Source organism: Grammomys surdaster, unplaced genomic scaffold (genome assembly GCF_004785775.1).
Source record: "Grammomys surdaster isolate TR1022 unplaced genomic scaffold, NIH_TR_1.0 241, whole genome shotgun sequence".
Lineage (NCBI taxonomy): Eukaryota > Metazoa > Chordata > Mammalia > Rodentia > Muridae > Grammomys > Grammomys surdaster.
This window is the reverse complement of record NW_021604686.1, coordinates 5242815-5263292: the sequence shown is the minus strand read 5'-3', so window position 1 is coordinate 5263292 and position 20478 is coordinate 5242815. Positions and strand designations below refer to the sequence as shown.

The window sequence follows — 20478 nt, the reverse complement described above, 5'->3', positions numbered from 1 at the left end:
ACTTACAAACACTCGGATCCCTCCCTGGACACAGTGCAGAGCCCAGCTTGGACTGTGGTATAGCCTCCTACAGATTTTTAACTGAGTAACGGTTATAATGTCCAGCACAAAGGAAATGCCACAGAAATAGTGTGTGGGATTACTTTTGGGAAAAATAACAAGAAGAGATGCATCTGCATATGTTCAATAGAGAAATGTCCTAATTTTTTTTAATTCCCTGTCCTTTAATTTCTGGATATAGAGATCAGGGACATGGATATGGATATGGAATGTTGACTTTAAATGATTTATACAGGATTTAAATGACTAATCTCATAAGTACATATAGGTAGGGCCTGGGATTTTCCTTTTGCTTTAAAAAAAAAAAACATTGCTTGTATAAAACTTCATCACAATAAATATGTACTGACTGAGGAAAATGCCCCCATTGTCTTGACGGGAAGGTGACTAAACAGGACATAGGACATGGTCACACCCCCTGCTCACGGAAGCAATGTGCGAGCGCGCGCACACATCGGCCGTACTGAGATTACACTACTTACTTTTAACTTTTTTTATTTAAAAGCATAAATACAGCAGTTAAGAGCACTCGATTGCTCTTCCAGAAGGTCCAGGTTTGACTCCCAGTACCCACATGGCAGCTCACAGCTGTGTCTAACTCCACTTCAGGAAATCCAATGGCCCCACCTGGCCTCCATGGGCCCCGCGGTATGTGACATACATACAGACACGCATGCAAGCAAAACACTCACACACATAAATACATGTTTTAGAAAAATTACAGACTGGTTTTGAGATTTGAAATATTAGTTACTTTTCCATAGTTTATCATAGCCTATTGAGAGTTCTAAACGACTCATTTGCAGAATGTGTGAGCCCCTTACTGGGTAAATCTCTGGGAGGCAGAGGCAGGCGGATTTCTGAGTTCGAGGCCAGCCTGGTCTACAGAGTGAGTTCCGGGACAGCCAGGGCTACACAGAGAAACCCTGTCTCGAAAAAAAAAAAGTACAAGTACAAAGGTACAGGTACAAAGGAAGCCTTCGTATGGGGATCACACGTGTGTCCTTGAAGGCGTGCTGTGCAGCCAGAGGGTGACATGCAGAGCAGCTCCTCGCCTGCAGCCCGAGTTGGAAAAAACATCACCTACCGCTCAACTTCAAGACCATCATTAAAATGTCATCCATGATTGTGAACACCGAAGGAAATATCCTCAGATCCTCAACCTACTCTGAAGCTTATAAGGGTGTTTTTAAATAACCCTTTGAAGGCACTCCTAAATCTAAAACACTATTTTGTTTTTAAATTTTAAAATTTGCTGAAGTATCCCAATATTACCTGTGTAGTGCCATGGCCTTCCACATGTGCACATCTGTCCAATCACAAACCAGATCAGCAGTTCGAGAGTGTCCCCATACTGGACTGCAGTGAGAGAGGAGCCAGCCCAGCAGAGCCCTTGCTGAGAGCCCGGGGCGGCCCCTGATCACTTACATGCATTTCCCCATTTTTATAGTCACACTACCACAAGTTCACAAGATAAAACAACGGGTAAGGTTTTGAAAAAGTACAAGACAAGGAAGAAGGTTCAGGAAGAGTCTGGAAAAGAACTAAATGTCACCTTCACGCCACCGGCTGAGATCCTCTCAGCTGGCCTCCGAGGGGCATGCAGTTAGGGGACAAATCCGGGGACATTAAATAAAGAGTGGATTTATAATTCAAGTTCAATTCCGACATCAGGCCCCTTCCCACTATTCACTGTGAAGACAAAGAATAAAAGAAAATAATGTAATCTTTTGGTACCTCAAAATATTTAAATCTGTTTTTCAGGGCCTCGATGGTTCTTAAGCTTTCTTCATGTTGCTTTTCTTTAGCCGACAAAAGGGACTTCAGCTTTTCTTTCTGAAATGGGAGGGAGAAATAGAGAGTAAGCTGACCCTGTGCAGGAGACGCAGTAAACATCTGCTCTGACCCTGTGCCTGAGATGCAGTAAACATGGTGTTGGAAGCCAAAGTCCTAGCAGAAAGCGGCTATCATCTTTGCAGCCATCTCAGGCCATATACCCTGAGAAGAGACTTGTTTTCAAAAGCTGAGCACACTCTGATAAACATCTTGTTTTTCTCACATATCTTGTTTTGCTGTTTAGTGCCCCCAGCTGCAAGGCACACGTGGTAAAGTGTCTTCAGCTGCAGTCCCCTGCTTATACTTATATATACCCATGATTTCCTTTCAATAAAGGGGACTTGAACAGACTCTCTGTCTTGTCTCCATTCTTTGCGTCTCTTGCCCCTCCATCCCCACTCTCTCTCTCTTGCTAAACCCTGCTGACTGACCCAGCCCGTGTGGGGCATCCCAACATGGGGTGTGGACCGGACCACCTGGCACCTGGCACCCAAACATGGGTCAGCGTGGAACAGTGCGGGCCAGGACAAATGGGAACCTGTGTTTCTGCCCTTCTCAGTCAGGACTTGAGTCTTTGCTTCAGTTCTGGTCTCTATTTACAAGACATACGTAAGCTTTAAAATAGAACATGGCAGCCTACCTCGCTTTCCAGATCATCTGCGACCATTACTTCCTAAGATTAAGAAGAAGAAATATGTTTTAATTCTTGAACATTTACCTTAGGGAGCATAAGCCTGGGAAATAGCTTACAAAGGAGTGGTGTGTGTCCTTAAAACAGGGGACAAGAGTGTGAGGAACCACGTCTCTGGGCACCACATCTGTCCTGTGAGCTGTCAGTCATTCTTCTAACTGCAAAAGCATCTTGAGTCTTGAGTCAGGTATCTCTAGACTACTCTTCCACCTCTGTCAACAATCATCAGTCCGAGTGTTGGTTTTCACCTCTCTGCTCTCTTTCTGGGATACCTATTAGCTCAGAGGCTGAGTCTCTCCTCTGCGCCCCGTCTCCCGTACTCCACACTTGCAAAGTCCCTACCTTTGCAGAGGTTATGGGACATTTCTCCAGTTTTATTTTTGGAATCAGAATGTTCCCTCTTTAAACATCCTATTTTTAACGCATACATAAAACATCCCCTTGTCTCATGGATAATACTAACAGTGGACAGTGTGGAGTTTTATTTTTGGATTTCCTTTCCCTGCACAATCCATTGCTTCTGTGTTTCTCCAGTGTGTGCTTGGTATCTCTATCCTGGGCCTGAGGCTCTCTTAGGATGTCTGACACTTTGGGGTTTCCTCAGTTCAAGGGTAAGTTCAGGAGCTGTACACCTGAGTGCTCCACAGCGGCCTCACAGCAAGATGATGCTACTGGGCCTACTAGCTCAGGCTACAAGATTAGAGAACAATAGCATTGAAAAGACAACCATGGCATACCTCTTCCTCATGAACACAAACATCACTCAAGATGTCACCATGACAACTCATCCTGGATGAGACGTGCACTCAAAGAGAGACTCGGCTAAACTAGACTCCAAGTATTTCCTCCGCTCCTCCTAAAAACAATGACTTATGGATATTTCTTTATACTTGAAGTTTCTTACATATTCATTTAAAATGGGATTTGATTTGGTTTTGATTATGTGTATTTATGTGAGTGCAGGTGCCTGTGGAGACCAGAAGAGGGTATTAGAGCCCCTGGGACTGAAGTAACAGGTTGTGTGAGCAGCTGGGTGTGGGTGCTGAGACCTCTGTGAGAGTAGCACACGCTCTTGACTGCTGAAACACCTATCAGGCCCACACACCCAGCTTTGCACACACCAGAGGATGTGCCACACGTCACTGTTCCAGGGTCTTTGCTTGGAACAACGCCCCTGGTCTGCCTCCTCACTCCATCTGGCTTTCCTTCAAAACTCAATGAAGCAGAATCTCCCACAAGAAGGCCCCTGGGGTTCCATGGTGATCTGTCCTCTCATCAAAATGCCCACTGTCAGTCAGCCGGTCAACTGTCCAATGCCAATGTGTATACACACACATGCTTTAATGTTATATGTATATAACATACGCACACACAACCTTCATTTGAAGTTTGTGGTCCCTATAAGATTACAATACCCAGTGAGGGCCATGAACCAAGTTTACCCCCTTTAGTATCTTGACTTGAAGAGAAGAGCTGCAGGCTGACTGCAGGTGACTTTTGGATTTTCTTTTTTTTAATTCAGGCCATTACCTCATTCAGCTGTAACTGTAAACCATTGACTTTATCCAGGAGTATTCTTTGCTCTTGCTGAATCTTCCTCAGCTTCTCTCTCAAATCTTCATTTTCAGTTTCTAGATCCTTTAATAATAAGGAAAACGAATCAACACAACAGAGGAATAACACAGGGAGACGTTGAAAGCACATCACTGCCACATGCACATGTGCATCTAGAGGACACTTTAAAGCATAAATGATAGAAAAGGGGTTTTGTGGAGGCTGGAGAGATAGCCCCACGGTTGAGTGCTTTCTGTTCAAGGAGGACCTGAATTCGGTTCCTAGCACCCATGTTGGGCAGCTACCACCTACAACTCCAGCTCCAGGAGATCTGAGATCTTCTGGTTCAGAGGTAGCCACATTCACATGCACAGGTCCACACACACACACACACACAAATAAAATAACTATAAATTTTTTAAAAAGTGTTCTGAGCAATCTGTTTTGTTGGCAACGCTGGGGTCAAGCTCAGGGCCATGTACATGCCCTGCACACGCCCTGCACATGCCCTGCTTCAAGCCACACCCCTCATTCACGATGTAATTGAACTGCTCTCACATGACTGAGAAGTCTGAAAGCCAACAGTAAAGTCATTGCTGTAATAGCTGGTGAGCACAAGCAAAACAAGAACACAGAAGTGTCACTGTGAAAAGTGAGAAATGCCAGCAGCTTATGGAGACATGGCAACAGACAGATGTGCGCTCTCAGCCTTTGCTTAAGAGTTCCCACACTCAAGAGCATCCCAGTCCTTTTCCTGAACCAATCCTCATAGTATGGCTCTGACAAAGCACGGTCATCTCCTACATAAGGCCTCAGTTTACAGGTTTTATTTTTAGGTGTGTGTGTGTGTGTGTGTGTGTGTGTGTCCACATGAGTGCAGTACTCCCAGAGACCAGAAGAGGGTGCTAGATCCCCGAGAACTGGAGGTACAGTAGATTATAAGCCACCTTTCATACATGCTGGGAACCAAACCCAGGTTCCCTGAAAAAGCAGTATATTCTCTAAACCACTGAGCCATCTCTCCACTCCTGCTCTCCAAGCCCTTTCTTTGAGACAGAGTATCCCTCGGTAGCCCAGGCTAGCCTTGAACTCATGGCAACCTTTGTGCCCCTACCTCTCAAATACTGGAAATGCAGGCACGAGCCACCCCACCCAGTGACAGTCTACTGTCTCAATGCTACACCACAAAGGAAAAACCCAAACCAAGCACTCTCATTCTGTCAGACTGAAAGTAGCGGTCCATTTAGTCCGAAGGTAGTTCAATCAAGGACACTAATTAACGTTCTTTCTACAATATAATCCATGTAATAATTCCTTCCGATAACTTTAGCCAACATGAAGTAAACGGGCAGCTAGCTCAGTTATTTTTCTTAATTGAGGCAAACAATACTTTTAGTTTGGGCTGTATTTCCTTAGCATTGGTGGCTCTCACTGTATGCACTATAATTTTCTAGAGTAGTTTATATAGTAATGATATATTATATCACACATTTATTTTCAGTGTTATTGGACTTCCTTATATAAGATTCATAAGAAAAGTCAATTCCTAAGGGAGAGACTGGTGCAAAGCCAGTCGTAGACCGTGACAAGTTTTCCTTAAGGTCCTCATCGTCTCACCTGCTAAACTACGCACTCTCTTTTTCTCATTGTAAGCAACATTCAAATCACTTTCCTTCTTGAATTACATGTATTTGTTTATTTAATTCATTTTAATGTGTGTGTGTGTGGGGGAGTCACTTGATAGGCCTTTCTCCTTCCACTCTGTGGGACCCAGGAATTGAACTCACGTCACCACACTTGGCGGCAGGCGCTTGTGTGGGCTGAGCCTCAAGACTGTGCAGTGCTTTGCCAGGCAAGTAACACACGCCTGCTTCTCTCTTTACCTGACAGCTGCGGCGTTCCCTCTGAGCTGATGTCACACTTCCTTCATCGTGAGTGTGCGACAAAGTCCGCTTTTGTAAAACATTAAGAAAACATCGGTTAGGATGTACGAGGTGACAGAAAAGGACACTTTCTCTTAATGTAGTGGTTCTCAACTTTCCTAATGCTGAGACCCTTTAACATGTAGAATTTCTTATGTTGTGGTGTCCCCCCAAATCATAAAATTATTTTCTTTGATATGTCATAACTGTAATTTTGCTACTGTTATGAATCATAACATAAGTATATGTGTTTTCTGATGGTGTTAGGTGACTCCTGTGAAGGGGTCATTCCACCCCCAGGTTGAGAACCTTAACTACCTTAACGGGTATTACACCCATAGGTGGCTTTCAGCTCACCCAATGTTGCACTTCCCCATCTTCACCACAAGGTGGCAGTGTTTCCTTTTAAAACTGCCAAATGGACCTGAGCGATACAGGCATGAAGTAAATCAGAATTGTAAACTTCTACTAAGGATGTCTCTTAACTAAAGTCACAAACGTTTAAAAACAAACAAACAAAATGTGTGAGAGACACAAAACAAGAAAGTCATTCTATAAATTGCCACCAGCCACCGAAAGGAACAAACCCATTTAGAAACATTGGCGGAGGGAGATGAAATCACGCTAAGTTTGAAAGACAGTGTGGACGTCTTTACTTCTCTGAACATGGCCGGAGAAAACGCTCACAAAGCTAGTGAAGGAAGAGACAGATGATGGTTCAGCCGAAGCTGCACAGAGAGCTCTGCTGAGCTAAGCTGGGCATGTCTCTGTTTTTGTATCCCTGCTACTTTGAAACTCTATTTCAGGGTAGCTTTAACAAAACCACACAGCAGTCGAGGACAAACACCCACACTGGTCTTTAAATCTGCACAACAGCTAATCCAGAAATCTATTTCTCTGTCTGTTCTTGAGTTGTTTTTGTTTCTTAAAGCTACTGATTTAATCCCCCAAGGGTCTATTTTTTGTATGTTATATGAGGTTTGTTTAATCAAGCTCTAGACCATCGTTTGAGCAGGTCTGGATGGAGCATCAGAAGGCGGGCTCCTGCAGAGTCCTGCAGCCATCATTTGGTCCCGGCTTCCATCACCAGATGGCATCTGACAGCTCTTGGGCTACTCTCTGTTCCACTCTCCCATCTTCCCTTCCTGACCCTCACACTGTCCACTCTCACCTGCCAGGCTCAATCGGACTTCATCAGTTCTATCCATTAAGGCTCAGGAGAACCTTCCAGGCACCGCTGGCTCCCTGTGGCAGCGCTGCACGCTGACTGGGGACTTCCATCCTGCCTTTGCTAGTCAGCAGTCCTGTGACGAGGTATATCTGGAGTCCAGAGCAAGGGATGCCCTTCTTAACCCGGCGTCTGGCTTCCTGACACCTGTGCACACCACTGCCATCACGCTGGCCTTGCCCACCTTCCCTCAGGACGGCTCCTCACACAGCGTGTGCTCTCGGCTTCGTTATCCCTCTGTGCAGCCTCTTATCACAGATCACAGACACGGTGTCCTCCTCGGCTCACTGTGAACCCTCGTTCCTAACCGGACCACTCAGGAGGGCAGGGACTCAGCACCCCACACATCTGTCAGCACTTAGCACAGCACTGGCACCCTACAGGTGCTCAACAAATCCCCTACTGAACACAGGCCGGTCTGCCTTTGTGCACTACACTTGGGCTCTCTGGCACTAGACACACAGCAAAGAACAAATCCAACCTACAATTGATCTCTATAAAAACGTTCAATAAATCAAAGAAGCATGGGCTTTGGAGCCATTCTGGCCTATGTTCCCAGCAAAATACTGATTCCTTGCATTCACTGAGATAATTCCTGTATCAGGAGCAAAGGTCCATTTCCACACTGATTATCAATAACGTGTATTTCAGAACTCTACGCTTTAGTTTATCTGGCCAACGGGGAAGAGTGGGACATGAGCAACAGACGAGACCCTCGCATGAATGGGCTGGGTTCTGATGGAGTGAATGGTGGGCGAGCTGCAGCTGCAGCGTGGCCTTCAGATGGTGTGAAAAGGCAGATGGTGGGATGAGAGAGGGAGATGCTAGGAAAGTACCTGGTTCCTTCCTCCTCAGAGCTGGGAAGTGGCCAGACTCCCCGACTAGGGCGAAGTGGGGAGCCTGGAAGGGAACGGCCAGCAGAGGAGGAAAACTGCCAGCTCAAGCTTTGGAGCCAGGGTGTCGTGAACCAAACCTCATTCTAACTTGGAGAGATGAGAAGACAATGTAAGAGTTTCACTCAAACCAAGATGCAAGGAGGGGTGGGTCACAACGAGATTTGTTAAAATTGGTACCGACTAAAGTGTTTTGTGGATTGTGCTCTTTTTTTAAATTAGTCAAGCTCCCTAATTAAACACATATAGAGAAGACACTAAAAAGAAATAAGACATTAACAGTGGTATTGAAATCACAATATATAATCAGTTCTGAACTGTGTTCAGGAGGGTGTGTTGGTACACACCTATTATCTCTGAGACAGGAGGACAGCAAGACCAGGGTCAGCCTGGAGACCAGGGTCAGCCTGGAGACCAAGGTCAGCCTGGACTACAGCCTGGTAAGACTCTTGAGTCCAAACACAAAAACAAACCCATTTTTTTTCTTCATTTCTTATTTCAGTGGAAGAATCTTCTCTAACAATATAATCAGCTCTGTTGTTAAGGCCATAATGCCCTGAAGAATCTTACTGAAGAATCTCAGTAAGGTCTGCCTCTCACGCAGGAAGAGTGGGATGTTCCAGGCCCTAGTGGGAATGCAACTTCCCACCCTTGCTGCAAGCTGAGTGGCACAGTATTATTCTCAAGATCTCGTGCCCTGAACACGGACTTTGTGGGCACTGACTCTCTGAGGGTAGACAATGTGTGGCTAAACTCGAAGCACCCACGTGCAACCGCTAGCCAGATATAAGGAAGAAGTTAGTTAGCTGGTACAGTTAAATATTTTTTTTAATGTAAGTAAAGGCACACCTGTTGCAGAGGTGGTGCTTTCCTCCAAAGTTCTCTCCCTAAGGATTTAAAGAGAAAAGGAGAAGACCGGTTAGACAGCAGCATAACCTCGGCAGAAGGCCTCCCCAACCATACCATCGGGGTATCCTAGGCTTCCCCAACTGTACCATCGGGGTATACTAGGAAAGACTTCCCCAACTGTACAGTTGGCTTCCCCAACTATGGCATCAGGGTAGCGTAGGCTGACAGGCATTCACCAACTGTATCACAGAGACAACATCCAATTTTCCTCTACAGCTTTAATTTTCCTTTAGAGCTGGCTACTTTTTAGTTTATTCCCAAAACTTATGGTTAAAAAGGTAGTGAGATAGTCTGTTTTACCTACCAAAATAGAGAAGATGTTTTAAAATGATGATATTCATATAAGTAGAAAGGTAACTTATCAAGTTATGAAAAACTTAAATATGCATATCCTGTAATTCAAATTGTAGGGAATGATGTTTTTAAAGCTTTGTTTTATTTGTTACTTAGGCGTATGTTGCGGGATTCATGCATACAGTGCACACAGAACAGACGTCCCCTGGAGCTGAAGTCACAGGCAGCTAGGAGCCACCCGACCTGGGTGCTGGGAACTGACCTCAGCTCTTACGGAAGAGCAGCAAATGCTCTCAGCTGCTGAGCCATCTCTCCTGCCCTCCAGGGACTAACCCAGGTAATTATAAAATATATAAAAATACTTACATACACATTAGTAGAAACCTAATAACTTAAACACTGCCTATGTAAAGTTGCTTTCTTTACATAAATGAAATTTTGTATATCAATAAGAATTATGCTACAAACAAAATGTATGCAGGCACAGCCTTCCAAACGCATCATATAACACAGGTGAGGTCCGGTTCAAAGTGAGGGTGGCTGACGTGTTTCTTTACAGGTAAGGAACAGACTACGGGTAGGATTTTAATAGAGGCTCCCCAGAGATACAGCAAGCAGCTAACTTTACTGAGCTGTTCTATAGTTTCCCGGCTTTTCCTGAAGAAACAGACACATACTTGGCACAGGTGTTTGGCACACACCAGATGAATATTTTAAATACACTGATCCTTTCTTTAAAACTTTTTTTTTTTTTTGACAGTCTAGGGCTAAAAAGGTGGCTCAGTGGTCGAGAGCATTTACTGCTCTTGCAGAGGACCCAAGTTCAGTTCCCAGCACCCATTCTGGTGGCCCACAACTGCCTGTGACTCTAGCTCCAGGGGATCTGACACCATCATCTGGTCTCAGTGGGCAATTGCACTAATGTGCACATACCTCCCCACCCCCAAACACAGATACATACACGTCATTTAAAAAAAAACTAAACAAACAAACTCAAAACAAACTTAGGATCTCTGTGGGGCCAGCCTAGTCTACTAAGTTCCGGGATGGCCAGGACTACAGACTAAGACCTTATCAAAAAACAGAGAGATGAAGAGCTTGGTAAGAGGAGAGGCTGCTCACTCTCTCCTCCTTGTTAACATAGCACGGGCAGCTTCCTGTGTCCACTACAGTATTAGTAGGACACCCCTGGTGCCTCTCCTTCCTTAGGCAGAGTTAGGCCACAGTGATCAGGGACAGCCTGAGGAGTTGGACAGTAGTGTGCTCAGCTACCCTGAAAAAGTTCAGTTCCAGCCCCTGCAAAGCAGCTCTGGCTCTGGGGGATCTGACGCCCCCCTCTGGCCTCCACAGTACCTACTGCACAAACCAGTTCATAGACCACAGAATTAAACCAAAACCTTGAAACATTTTAAAACACGCCCTTTATAGAAACCCACTGCCACCTTTGTTGGTGGCTTCTGATGCCGTCTTCAGAAGGTTCAGGATGTCCAGATTGTCACCAATTCTTGCATAGTAAGAACTGTCGTGGCCCAGGGCATCCAGCAAGGTCAGGTCGGCACCATTTTTCACGAGGACTTCCACTGCGTCTCTGCAACCGTACTCGCAGCCCAGCATGAGGGCTGTCCTGAAAGCAGACAGAAAACCCAAGACCTTGTGGAAACTCCAAGGAATATTCCAGAAATACTCTGTTAGGAAAGACCCCCCTTTTAAAGAGCAGATGACACCTCAAGAAGTTACATTTCCTACAGATTCATATATTAGTTTATCTTTTAGTATCTTTAACTCATCACATTTCTAAAATGAACATTCCCACGAACTTTCCCTACAAACCCCTTCCCCAGCAGAGGAAATCAGGTTCTGCTCTTGATGTCCTGTTTGAAGGAGCCTTGCTGGGCTGGGGATGCAGCTCGATTGCACAGTGCTTGCCTAGAGTGCACAAGGCCCTGAGTCTGATCCCCAGTACCCTGTAGGCGGGGCTATATGTGCCTGTGATCTCTATGCCCACAAGATAAGGGCCTGAGGATCAAAAGACCAAGGGCATCCTTAGCGTCATGGCAATTGTGAGGCCAGCTTGGGATACATGAGCCTCCGTCCTAAGTAAATAAATAAATGAATAAATAAGCAAGCAAGCAAATAAATAAATAAAGCACAGCGGCCAGGATGAAAGAGCCTCGCTTCCTCACTGGCAGGCCTTTCAGAAGCAGGCCCTCACCATCAGGAATCTCTTTAGGCTGCTTCCATATGATGTGCCTGTGAACATCCCAGACTTGCGTCTACAAAGAACAGTCATGTGGCAGTACAGTTAAGTTCCTGCTAAGTCGGGAGGATCCCAGAAAGTCTTGTCACATCTACCCTAACCACTGAGGAACAGTCACCTGATGAAATACTGAGAGATCCTGCATCTCTGAAAGTGGCTGAATGAATCTAATGAGTGACTCTCTCTGCAGCTTATAAAATAACTGAGCCTGTATTTACTAAAGTGACAGGTCCTATAGCTGCTAATGTGACTTCCCCTCCATCTACGGAAGCAGTTGATCCTGCACCTAATGAAGTGACTAATCCTATAGCCACTAAAGTGTCTGCTTCCTATACCCACTATACCCACTAACGTGACTGACCCCATATCCAATCAAGTGACTTACCCCATCGCCACTAAAGTGACTTAGCCTATATCCGACTCCTGTCTCAAATGTGAACACTGGATACTTTTGTCTTGTTTTTCTATGCATGCTCTCTTCTGTAGTCACGCCCCTCTGTGGCTGCTATATAAACATCTAGACTTAAATTAATAAAATTTTTCTCACTAGATGAAAAAAATGCTAAAGATAGAACAAGGAGAAAAACTGAAATAGTGTTACAAATTATATTTCCCAAACCATCTGCTACAAGCTCATACAACTATGCACCGCCTCTCCTCACTTCGGCAGTGAGTGTCCAGTGAAAGCAAAGTGCCTGGAAACACGTAAGGTTGACAGAAATATCAAACACTGTCATGGGGTCTGTGTGGAAGCCCTTCTTTAATCTTAAACTTAACTTTAAAACTGAATCTTCTTAGTCATGCCTGGAATCAGAGTATAATATCTACACAAACAGGGGAATGCAGGGATTCCTCAATCACTCTGGTGCCTTACTTAAGAATTTCCTTCTTTGAAATATATGAAAATAAAGGGGACTTAAGAAGGCGGAAGGGCATGGGGCCACGGCAGAATATGATCAGTATCCAACATATGCTTGTATGAAGATACCCTACATCGCACCGTGTTCAAGGAATATATACCGTAAGAATTTTAGAAAACACTTCAAAGAGAAATATTTGAATAAAAACTCAAGCTAAAAACTCTAATACCTGAATACTATTTTATTCTGTCTCCTTCCAATGAGTTACAAACAATAGGGTGCATGTTTAAAAGAACAAAATCAAATAAATGGGCATTTTTTAGTAATCATAAACACTCAGAAATTTTGGCTAAAAATATTAAAATAAATAAAATAATTGAGGGAATATTTTCCAGTTATTTGTCAACAGAAAATAACCAAAATCATAATTCTAGTGTAAGTAACCATTGTGACATAACTGATCAAGAAATGATACAGTTATGGATAGAAATTACTGGACCATGTCAGCTGAAATAGCATTAAATGCAGAAGGAAATATCAATGAAGAGACTCTGTCCTGGTTAGTTTTGATTGACAACGGAACCAGCTCAGAGTCATTTGAGAAGAGAAGCCCCAGTTGAGGGATTACCTAGACCAGACTAGCCTGCAGGCACTCTGTGGGGGATTTTCTTGATTGTTAATTAACTTCAGGGGTCCCAGCCCACTGTGGGCAGCACCATCCCTAGGCAGGTGAGTTTGGACAGTACATAAATACTAGCTGAGCCTGTGCCTGAGAGTCAGCCAGCAAGCAGAGTTCCTCCACAGTCTCCGCTTCAAGTTCTTGCTTAAGTCCCTGGCCTGGATTCCCTCAGTGGTAGACTGTGCTCTGTAAACTAAAATAAACCCATGCCTCCTCCTCTAAGCTGCTCTGCCCCAGCCACAGGAAGGAAACCAGAACAAGCCTTTAAGGCACAGAGTGAATCAGGCCTGGAGGCAACATTACTGAGCCCTCGGAGCTAAGGGGAATCCCCAAGGAAAACCCAAAGTGGCTCACTGTCAAACTCCAGGGTACCCAAGAACCACTTTAATCTCAAGATATTCTCTCACATAAAGAAACAGACTGTAGATATAGCCTTATAAATTGTCTTTAAGTGTACCTATAACATTAAAGATCTTTAGAACATTTTAAATAACCAGGGTAGGATTCCTCTTTTCTTAGGTTTCTGACCCAAATATGGGCCCTAGTGCAGTGAGAATTTGGTTTCTTTAGTTATGCTATGGGAATATGTTTTCCTTTTGATCCCAGGTGTAGGATGTGAGACTGCTTCAGACTGTCCACAGCAGCTGACTCAGGCTTGTGTCCTGCTCTGACAGGGTTGTGACTCGGCCAGATGCAGAGTTTATGTTTGGAATTCTGGGGACACTTGAGAGGGCATAGAAATGCTAGAGGTGGGGTTACTGCTCCCCCTGCTGCTGCTCCTCCTGCTGCTGCTGTTCCCCCTCTGCTACTGCTGCTCCCCCTGCTGCTGCTGCTGCTCCCCCTGCTGCTGCTGCTCCCCCTCTGCTGCTGCTGCTCCCCCTGCTGCTGCTCCTGCTGCTTCTGCTCTCCCTCTGCTGCTACTCCCCCTGCTGCTGCTGCTGCTGCTGCTGCCACCCTGCTGGATTGCTGTTTGCTGGTTGGTAATATCCTGAAGATGAAGACTGGACTTACTCCCAAGGAACTCGATACCCCTAATCAGCAGAAAGTAGTCAGTAACATCAACACCCACTTTCCCTCTAACCTTCTTTCTCTTCTACCTAGTATTGGGAGAAGTTGGAAGGGATAGGATGGGGAAGGGTAGTAGGGAAGGGAAGGGAACCCATTAAAAGTACAGCGACAGCCAAGTTGCTGCTTTTTCTCAGTGATTGTCCAAGGAGAGCAAGTTGGGAAGACCATGTCTTAGCAACAGTGTCACAGACCTCTAGCTGCTACAAGGGACCACCACCAAGGAATCACCTGTTTTGTTTGTCTCTGGAATTGACATCTGCCCCTCTGTCTATCAGCAACTGACAAATTGTCGGCCTGCACATCTGAGTTGCCAGAACAAGTGGTGTCCGCCCATCCTAAGGGACAAGAAAAACAAAGTGACATTAAGGCAGTGGTCTTCCAGGAAGTGAGTGTCACAACATGTCGGTTGAAAGGAGAGGAAACAAACCAACTTACTATATCTTTGGCATTCACGGAGGCCCCGTGGTCACAGAGCAGCTGGATGCTGGAAGGACAGTCTGCCATGGCTTAGAGAAACAAAGGACAGTGACAAACAAATGGTGAGCATGCTGGCAGGGGGGGCACTGCTAGGTCCAAGTAAAGCAGCCTAAATACTGCACTCTGCAAGCTACACATCCTTCTCTCTCAGCCGGCACAGAAGAGGAGCTCTGCTAATTGTAGAATTATTATTTATTTGCTTTGCACCCCTGGCCAACAGGAATCTGCATTATTGCCCCTTCCGTCTCACCTGTCTACCAAACTGGCCAAATAGTGACTAACAGTGACTGAATACATCTTTTATTTCAAGACTTAAGTTTTATTTTACTTTTAATTATGTGGGCATGTGTGTAGGGTGGGGGAACGGGGTGCGCATGCATGCAGTCCCCACATTGGTCCGAAGAGGCCATCAGATCCCCCGGAGCTGTCTTTAGCCACCTGACATAGGTGTAAGGAACTGAACTCGGGTCCTCTGGATGAAGAGCAAGCTCTCTTAATTGCTGAGACATCTCACCCACCCCCGAATGAATCTTCTTCAGCTGCAACTAGTAAATTTCAATTTTAAGCATACAAAGTAGTAACTACTTTTTCTTCACCAATTATCCAAATAAATTAATGTTAAACCCTTAAAATTACTTTCAGGGAGTCAATGTACTCAGAGACCATCGTGTCCAGGAGGGACTCTCTGCTCACCTGCGTCGTGAAGAGCAGTTCTTCCCTGAAGGTCCACATGCTCCGTGGGACAGTTGTACTGGTGAGACCGAGTGACAGGGTGATGGGGAGAGCTTTGTTTTAAAATTCATGACCCATATTTGAATGAACAGCTGTTATTTAATCTTAAAATATTCCACTTATCAAAGAAAGTAAAGACGCTCAGACAATACACTAAATATTTTGACGTGAAACAAATAAAAGAATGTCACATAACTGTGAACTGAACAGTATTTCACCCAACAGGAAACATATGCCCCTTACAATAGCCGGGAGTATTGAAAAGATGGTATTGTTTGGGCTTGTTTTTTTTCCAACAAGAGTTAAAATGAGTCTGGAGAGCAAACCAGTTCTAAGATCAACACAGGGCTGCACACTCCAGCCAAAGGCTTCGTGCAGCCAAGTGGCTAGCACCAGCCCGTGGCTGCCTGTTGAAAACTCACGATGTTACTCTCATGTTGTATAAGTCATCTGTGTGGAGACACAGAAAGATGCACAGGAACCCGTCTCTCCTCTGTCTCATGCCTGCTCTAGGCAGCAGAAAGCTCTGGCCCCCAGCTCATATCAACAGGAAGGCCAAGTCTTCACTGTTTATTTTTAATACACTGAGTTATGTGATTCACTTCCCTCGCATTTTTGTTTCTTATTGTTCACATTCCTTCACAAAGGATGGAAAAATTACCAGTCAAGTGAATAGTTAGGGCTCGCCCGCCACTCTTTGATCTCAGATTCTAAAGACACCAAGAGCACACTCAAGCTTTAGGGCCTCAGTTAGAAGCAGGTGTCCCCACCATGTCTACCTGTAGAAGCTTTTGCAGGCACAACGCGTGTCCGTACTTAGCTGCCAGGTGAAGCGCATTCCTCCCTACAAAAGCAAACATTTCAAGGCTGTGTGAAGGATTATTTTCCTCATATAGGAGTCTTCATAGAAATACGACATTTTTTTTTTTTGCCTTGTTGGTTGATAGTATATTTAACTTATAAATAGACTTTCAGTTCCTAAGATGTTTGACATTTTAGTAACGTAACACACACACATACACACACACACACACACACACACACACACAGGCAGCTAAAAAAACGAATCCTGTAAGTTCCTAATGGGTAGGAGGTCTGTCCTTGTGTGTCTCCGAACCTTCAGCACAGATGGCGGTGCCTGAGACACAGTAGTTACCCAGTGGCACAGGGATGAACAAGAAGGAAATGGCTCTGAAGATGTCTCAGTGGTTAAAAGCACTGGCTACTCTTGCAGACATCCTGGATTCAGTTCCCATCTCCCACATGGTGACTCCAACCATCTATAACTCCAGTCTCAGGGGATCTGACGCCCTCTTCTGGCCTCAGTCATACATGCAGGCAAAGCACCAATCCACATAAAATTTTAAAAAAATACATTTTTTAGGGTAAGAAAGATGGTATAGAAAAGGAACACTTAGGTTCCACCTAACATTTCTGGCTAGCTAGTATGGGCACAGAAAACGGAAGATGTGAAGAAACTGATGCCCCAGGACATCATGTGAGAGGCTGGGAAGGGGAGGCCATCAGTCTGAGAGGCTGACTATCTTTACAAGACAAACCTGTGAAGAGCATCAGATACTCATTCTCTCTCTCTCTCTCTCTCTCTCTCTCTCTCTCTCTCTCTCTCTCTCTCTCTCTCACACACACACACACACACACACACACACACACACACACACACACATCTGTGGGCAGAGGTATCCATGTGCCCCAGCAAGTATCTTAGGACAACTACAGGAGTCAGTTCTCCTCTCCCACCACGTGGGTCCAGGTGGGGATCAAACTCAGGTCATCCAGCTTGGGGGCAAGCATCTTTGTCCACTGAGCCATCCTGCTGTCCCTCCTAACTGTCTTTCCTTGCACATACACCTCACTTAGATAGTGAAAGGCATCAGGGTTTCATGGGCTGTGCCATCATCCAACCTGGAATGCCCTTTAGCTCTTTCCAGTATCACAAATATCTTAATGTGCGGCTTGCTTTCACAAGCACATTGGCTAAAAAAGAGAAGCCCACAGGCTTTCCACACCCACACAGTTTAATGTGAGTTTAAGTAAGCTGTACGTTTCCCAGGTCTGACCAGCCAGGTTCTAACACAAACCACAGAGAACACAGGTCTATAAGCAGGTCCGGATATAGCACAGCCAACTGTACCCACACACCCTCTAGTCTGTGAGACACGACTGTGTCACATTTCAGTTCCTGAGCTGCAGGTATAGCTCAGAGAGCTGGCAAGAGGGCTCAGGGGGCAAAGGCAGTTGCTTCCTACCTGGTGACCCAAGTTCTTTTTGTTTGTTTGTTTGGGGTTTTGGGGTTTTTTGTTTGTTTTTTGTTTTGTTTTGTTTGTTTTGAGACAAGGTTTCTCTGTATAGCCCCGGCTGTCCTGGAACTCACTCTGTAGACCAGGCTGGCCTCGAACTCAGAAATCCGCCTGCCTCTGCCTCCCAAGTGCTGGGAGGCAAGTGCCACCACTGTGACCCAAGTTCTATCCTCAGGATCCACACAGTAGAAGGAGAGACTCAGTTCCTGCTCTTGTACTCTGACCCCCACGTGTATACTGGCACATGTGCGTGCTAACTTGCATACACCCCAACCCATGCAAACAATAAATAAAAATATCTGAGTTCATCAAGATCTAAAGCTCTCGCTGAAGGAAAAGCAACAGCTGTGTCTAAACACTTGGGTATTTACCTTGAATGTGCAAACTCAGCAGTGAGATTTAAAGAGACAGACAGGAGTGAGCAAGATTCCAACTGTCTAAACAAATTGTGATACAGCCAGGCAAACCCAGGACAGGTTCCCTAGGGGCACTGGTCTCTTGTAGGACCTGGGGCGAGTGACTGAGAATTCAGCATGTCCAACCCTTGTTGGCTGAGGTGCAGAGAAGATGAATTAACATGGGTAAAGCCTGTACAGTACTCAGCTGTTCTGAAGAGCTGCCACCCAGACGCTACAGGACGTCAGCTGTCACAATCCTTACTGCCACCGTGGAGGCAGTTATTTCTCCTGCACAGAAGACACCTAACCGAGTGTCAAATGTCACAGAGAGGACGTGACACAGGATGTGAATATAAATAAAACAGCCCCTTAAAGTCTCCAAAGTCGAGCATGGTAGCACCAGCACTAGCTGGCAGGCCTGCAGCCCTTCCGGCCCACGTCCCCTGTGCTTGACCTCTCTCGTGGTGATACTCAGGAGTAAATGTTTTCTCAACTCAGAAACTCAGGGCTGGAGCAATGGCTCTGTGGTTTAAGAGCACTTGCTGCTCTTGTGGAGGGCCTGGGTTCAGTTCCCAGTACCCATCGCAGCCAGCACACGGGGATTTTACAACCACCTCTGGCCTCTACAGGTACTGTGCTAACATGGTACACACACATACAGCCAGGCACAAAATGTATACATGTAAAATAAATCTAAGAATAAACGGTAAGTAAATAAATAACCTGAGGCAGGAACAGTTATTTCACTTTCTTAAGTTAGGTCTGATTTCCAATGTGAGGAGTAGCTGAGGGTGTGACTGCAGGTAAAGTGTTGGCCCAGAGTATGAAAGGCCCACTCCTGAGGGAGGGAGAGAGGGAGGGGTGGGAGGAGGGAGGGAGGGAGGGGCTGATAATGAAGGAGGTGTACCTGCACTGTCCCTCGTTGCAATGTCAATGCCATGCGTAAGAATGGCATTCAGACACTCCAGATTCCCTTTGGATGCCACGACGTGGAAGCTGAGTGAAAGAGAACACCCGTTATACCATGGAAACGAACGAAGGTGAGCCAGAGATGCTCAGTGGTTAGAGCATTGGTTGCTCTTCCAGAGGACCTAGGTTCAATTCCCATATGACACCCATAAGACAGCTCACAAACATCTGTAACTCCAGTCCCAGGGGATCCGACACCTTCTTCTGACCTCATTGGGCTCAAGGTATCACATATATGCAGGCAAAACATGCACACACACATTAAAAAAAAATGTTCTATCAACATCATCCCTTAATAATAGACACACACACACACTGCTACAAAGGCTTTGCTTTATTAGAACACCTTCACAAATAGAACATTTTTAATTCCCATATCTGAAATGCTTTAAAATATGATTCACAAACTAGCCAGGACACTCTAGAAATATCACCTTAGTATGGAGCACTTTAATATTTGACAGCTTTGATAAGAGAAAATGTCATTATATAATGCCATTAGCCTTCTAATTTATTATTTTGTGAACAATACCCCTGGTGCTTTGAACTGAATAAATGGTATCCTGGAATTTTTCCTCTTTTCCTTTTTTTGGCAGGGAAGGGGAGGGGGGCATGTATATATGCCTGTGGGGTGTGTGTTTGTCTGTGTGTCTGTGTGATTTGAGAGTGTGTGAATGCACATGGAAGGCCAGGGCTGACACTGGGCATCTTTATCAGGCTCTGTCCCACCCACTGAGGCAGGGTCTCTCACTTAAGCCTGCCCAGCCAATGTGCTCAGGGCCCACCCGTCTCCACTCTCTGAGCCCCTGAGCTCCAGCTCAGGAGATGATAGGCAGGCCCGCATTCCCATGAGTTCAGGGATAAGAACTCTGGTGTTTGTGTTTGGGTGACAAGCAGTCACCCGCTGAGCCACTTTCTCAGCACCCACACTGGAACATTTCTAGAGGTTATTTTGTTTGCTTTAAAATACACTGAAACTACTGCAGAAAGTTACAGAAGAGGGTTAGACCAAAGCGGAACAGACTTTCTCTCTCCGGAATCACCAAGCTAACCCATGCTTTCTCCCTTCAACAGTGACTATTGTCGATGTTGAATTCTTCCTCTTCTACCCATGTGACTGACATTTCACACAAGCAGACGCCATTGATCAAGGTCCCTAACAAGGTGGGTCAAGCCTGCTTAAGACGCTAACTTTGGGGCTAGAGAGGGACCCACAGTTAAGAGTACCTGTTGCTCTTCCAGACAACTCCTAACACCCTCATCAGATGGCTTATCAGAATCCAAAACTGCACCCGAGGACCCGCCCCTCCTGCACCTGAGAACACGCCCCTCC

General features: G+C 45.4%; 1 protein-coding gene across 1 annotated transcript in view; it reads right to left on the bottom strand.

The window, feature by feature from the left end:
* The window catches only part of Uaca (uveal autoantigen with coiled-coil domains and ankyrin repeats), an 89287-nt gene that overhangs the window by 14835 nt on the left and 53974 nt on the right, over window positions 1–20478 (bottom strand). The window contains exons 3-13 of the mRNA XM_028774582.1: window positions 19084–19172; window positions 16240–16304; window positions 15422–15479; window positions 14687–14757; window positions 14480–14586; window positions 10830–11011; window positions 9034–9071; window positions 6025–6093; window positions 4118–4225; window positions 2537–2569; window positions 1798–1896 (exon numbers count right to left, since the gene is read on the bottom strand). Of these exons, the coding sequence (XP_028630415.1) occupies window positions 1798–1896; window positions 2537–2569; window positions 4118–4225; window positions 6025–6093; window positions 9034–9071; window positions 10830–11011; window positions 14480–14586; window positions 14687–14757; window positions 15422–15479; window positions 16240–16304; window positions 19084–19172 (919 nt within the window). The remainder of the gene's footprint in view (window positions 1–1797; window positions 1897–2536; window positions 2570–4117; window positions 4226–6024; window positions 6094–9033; window positions 9072–10829; window positions 11012–14479; window positions 14587–14686; window positions 14758–15421; window positions 15480–16239; window positions 16305–19083; window positions 19173–20478) is intronic.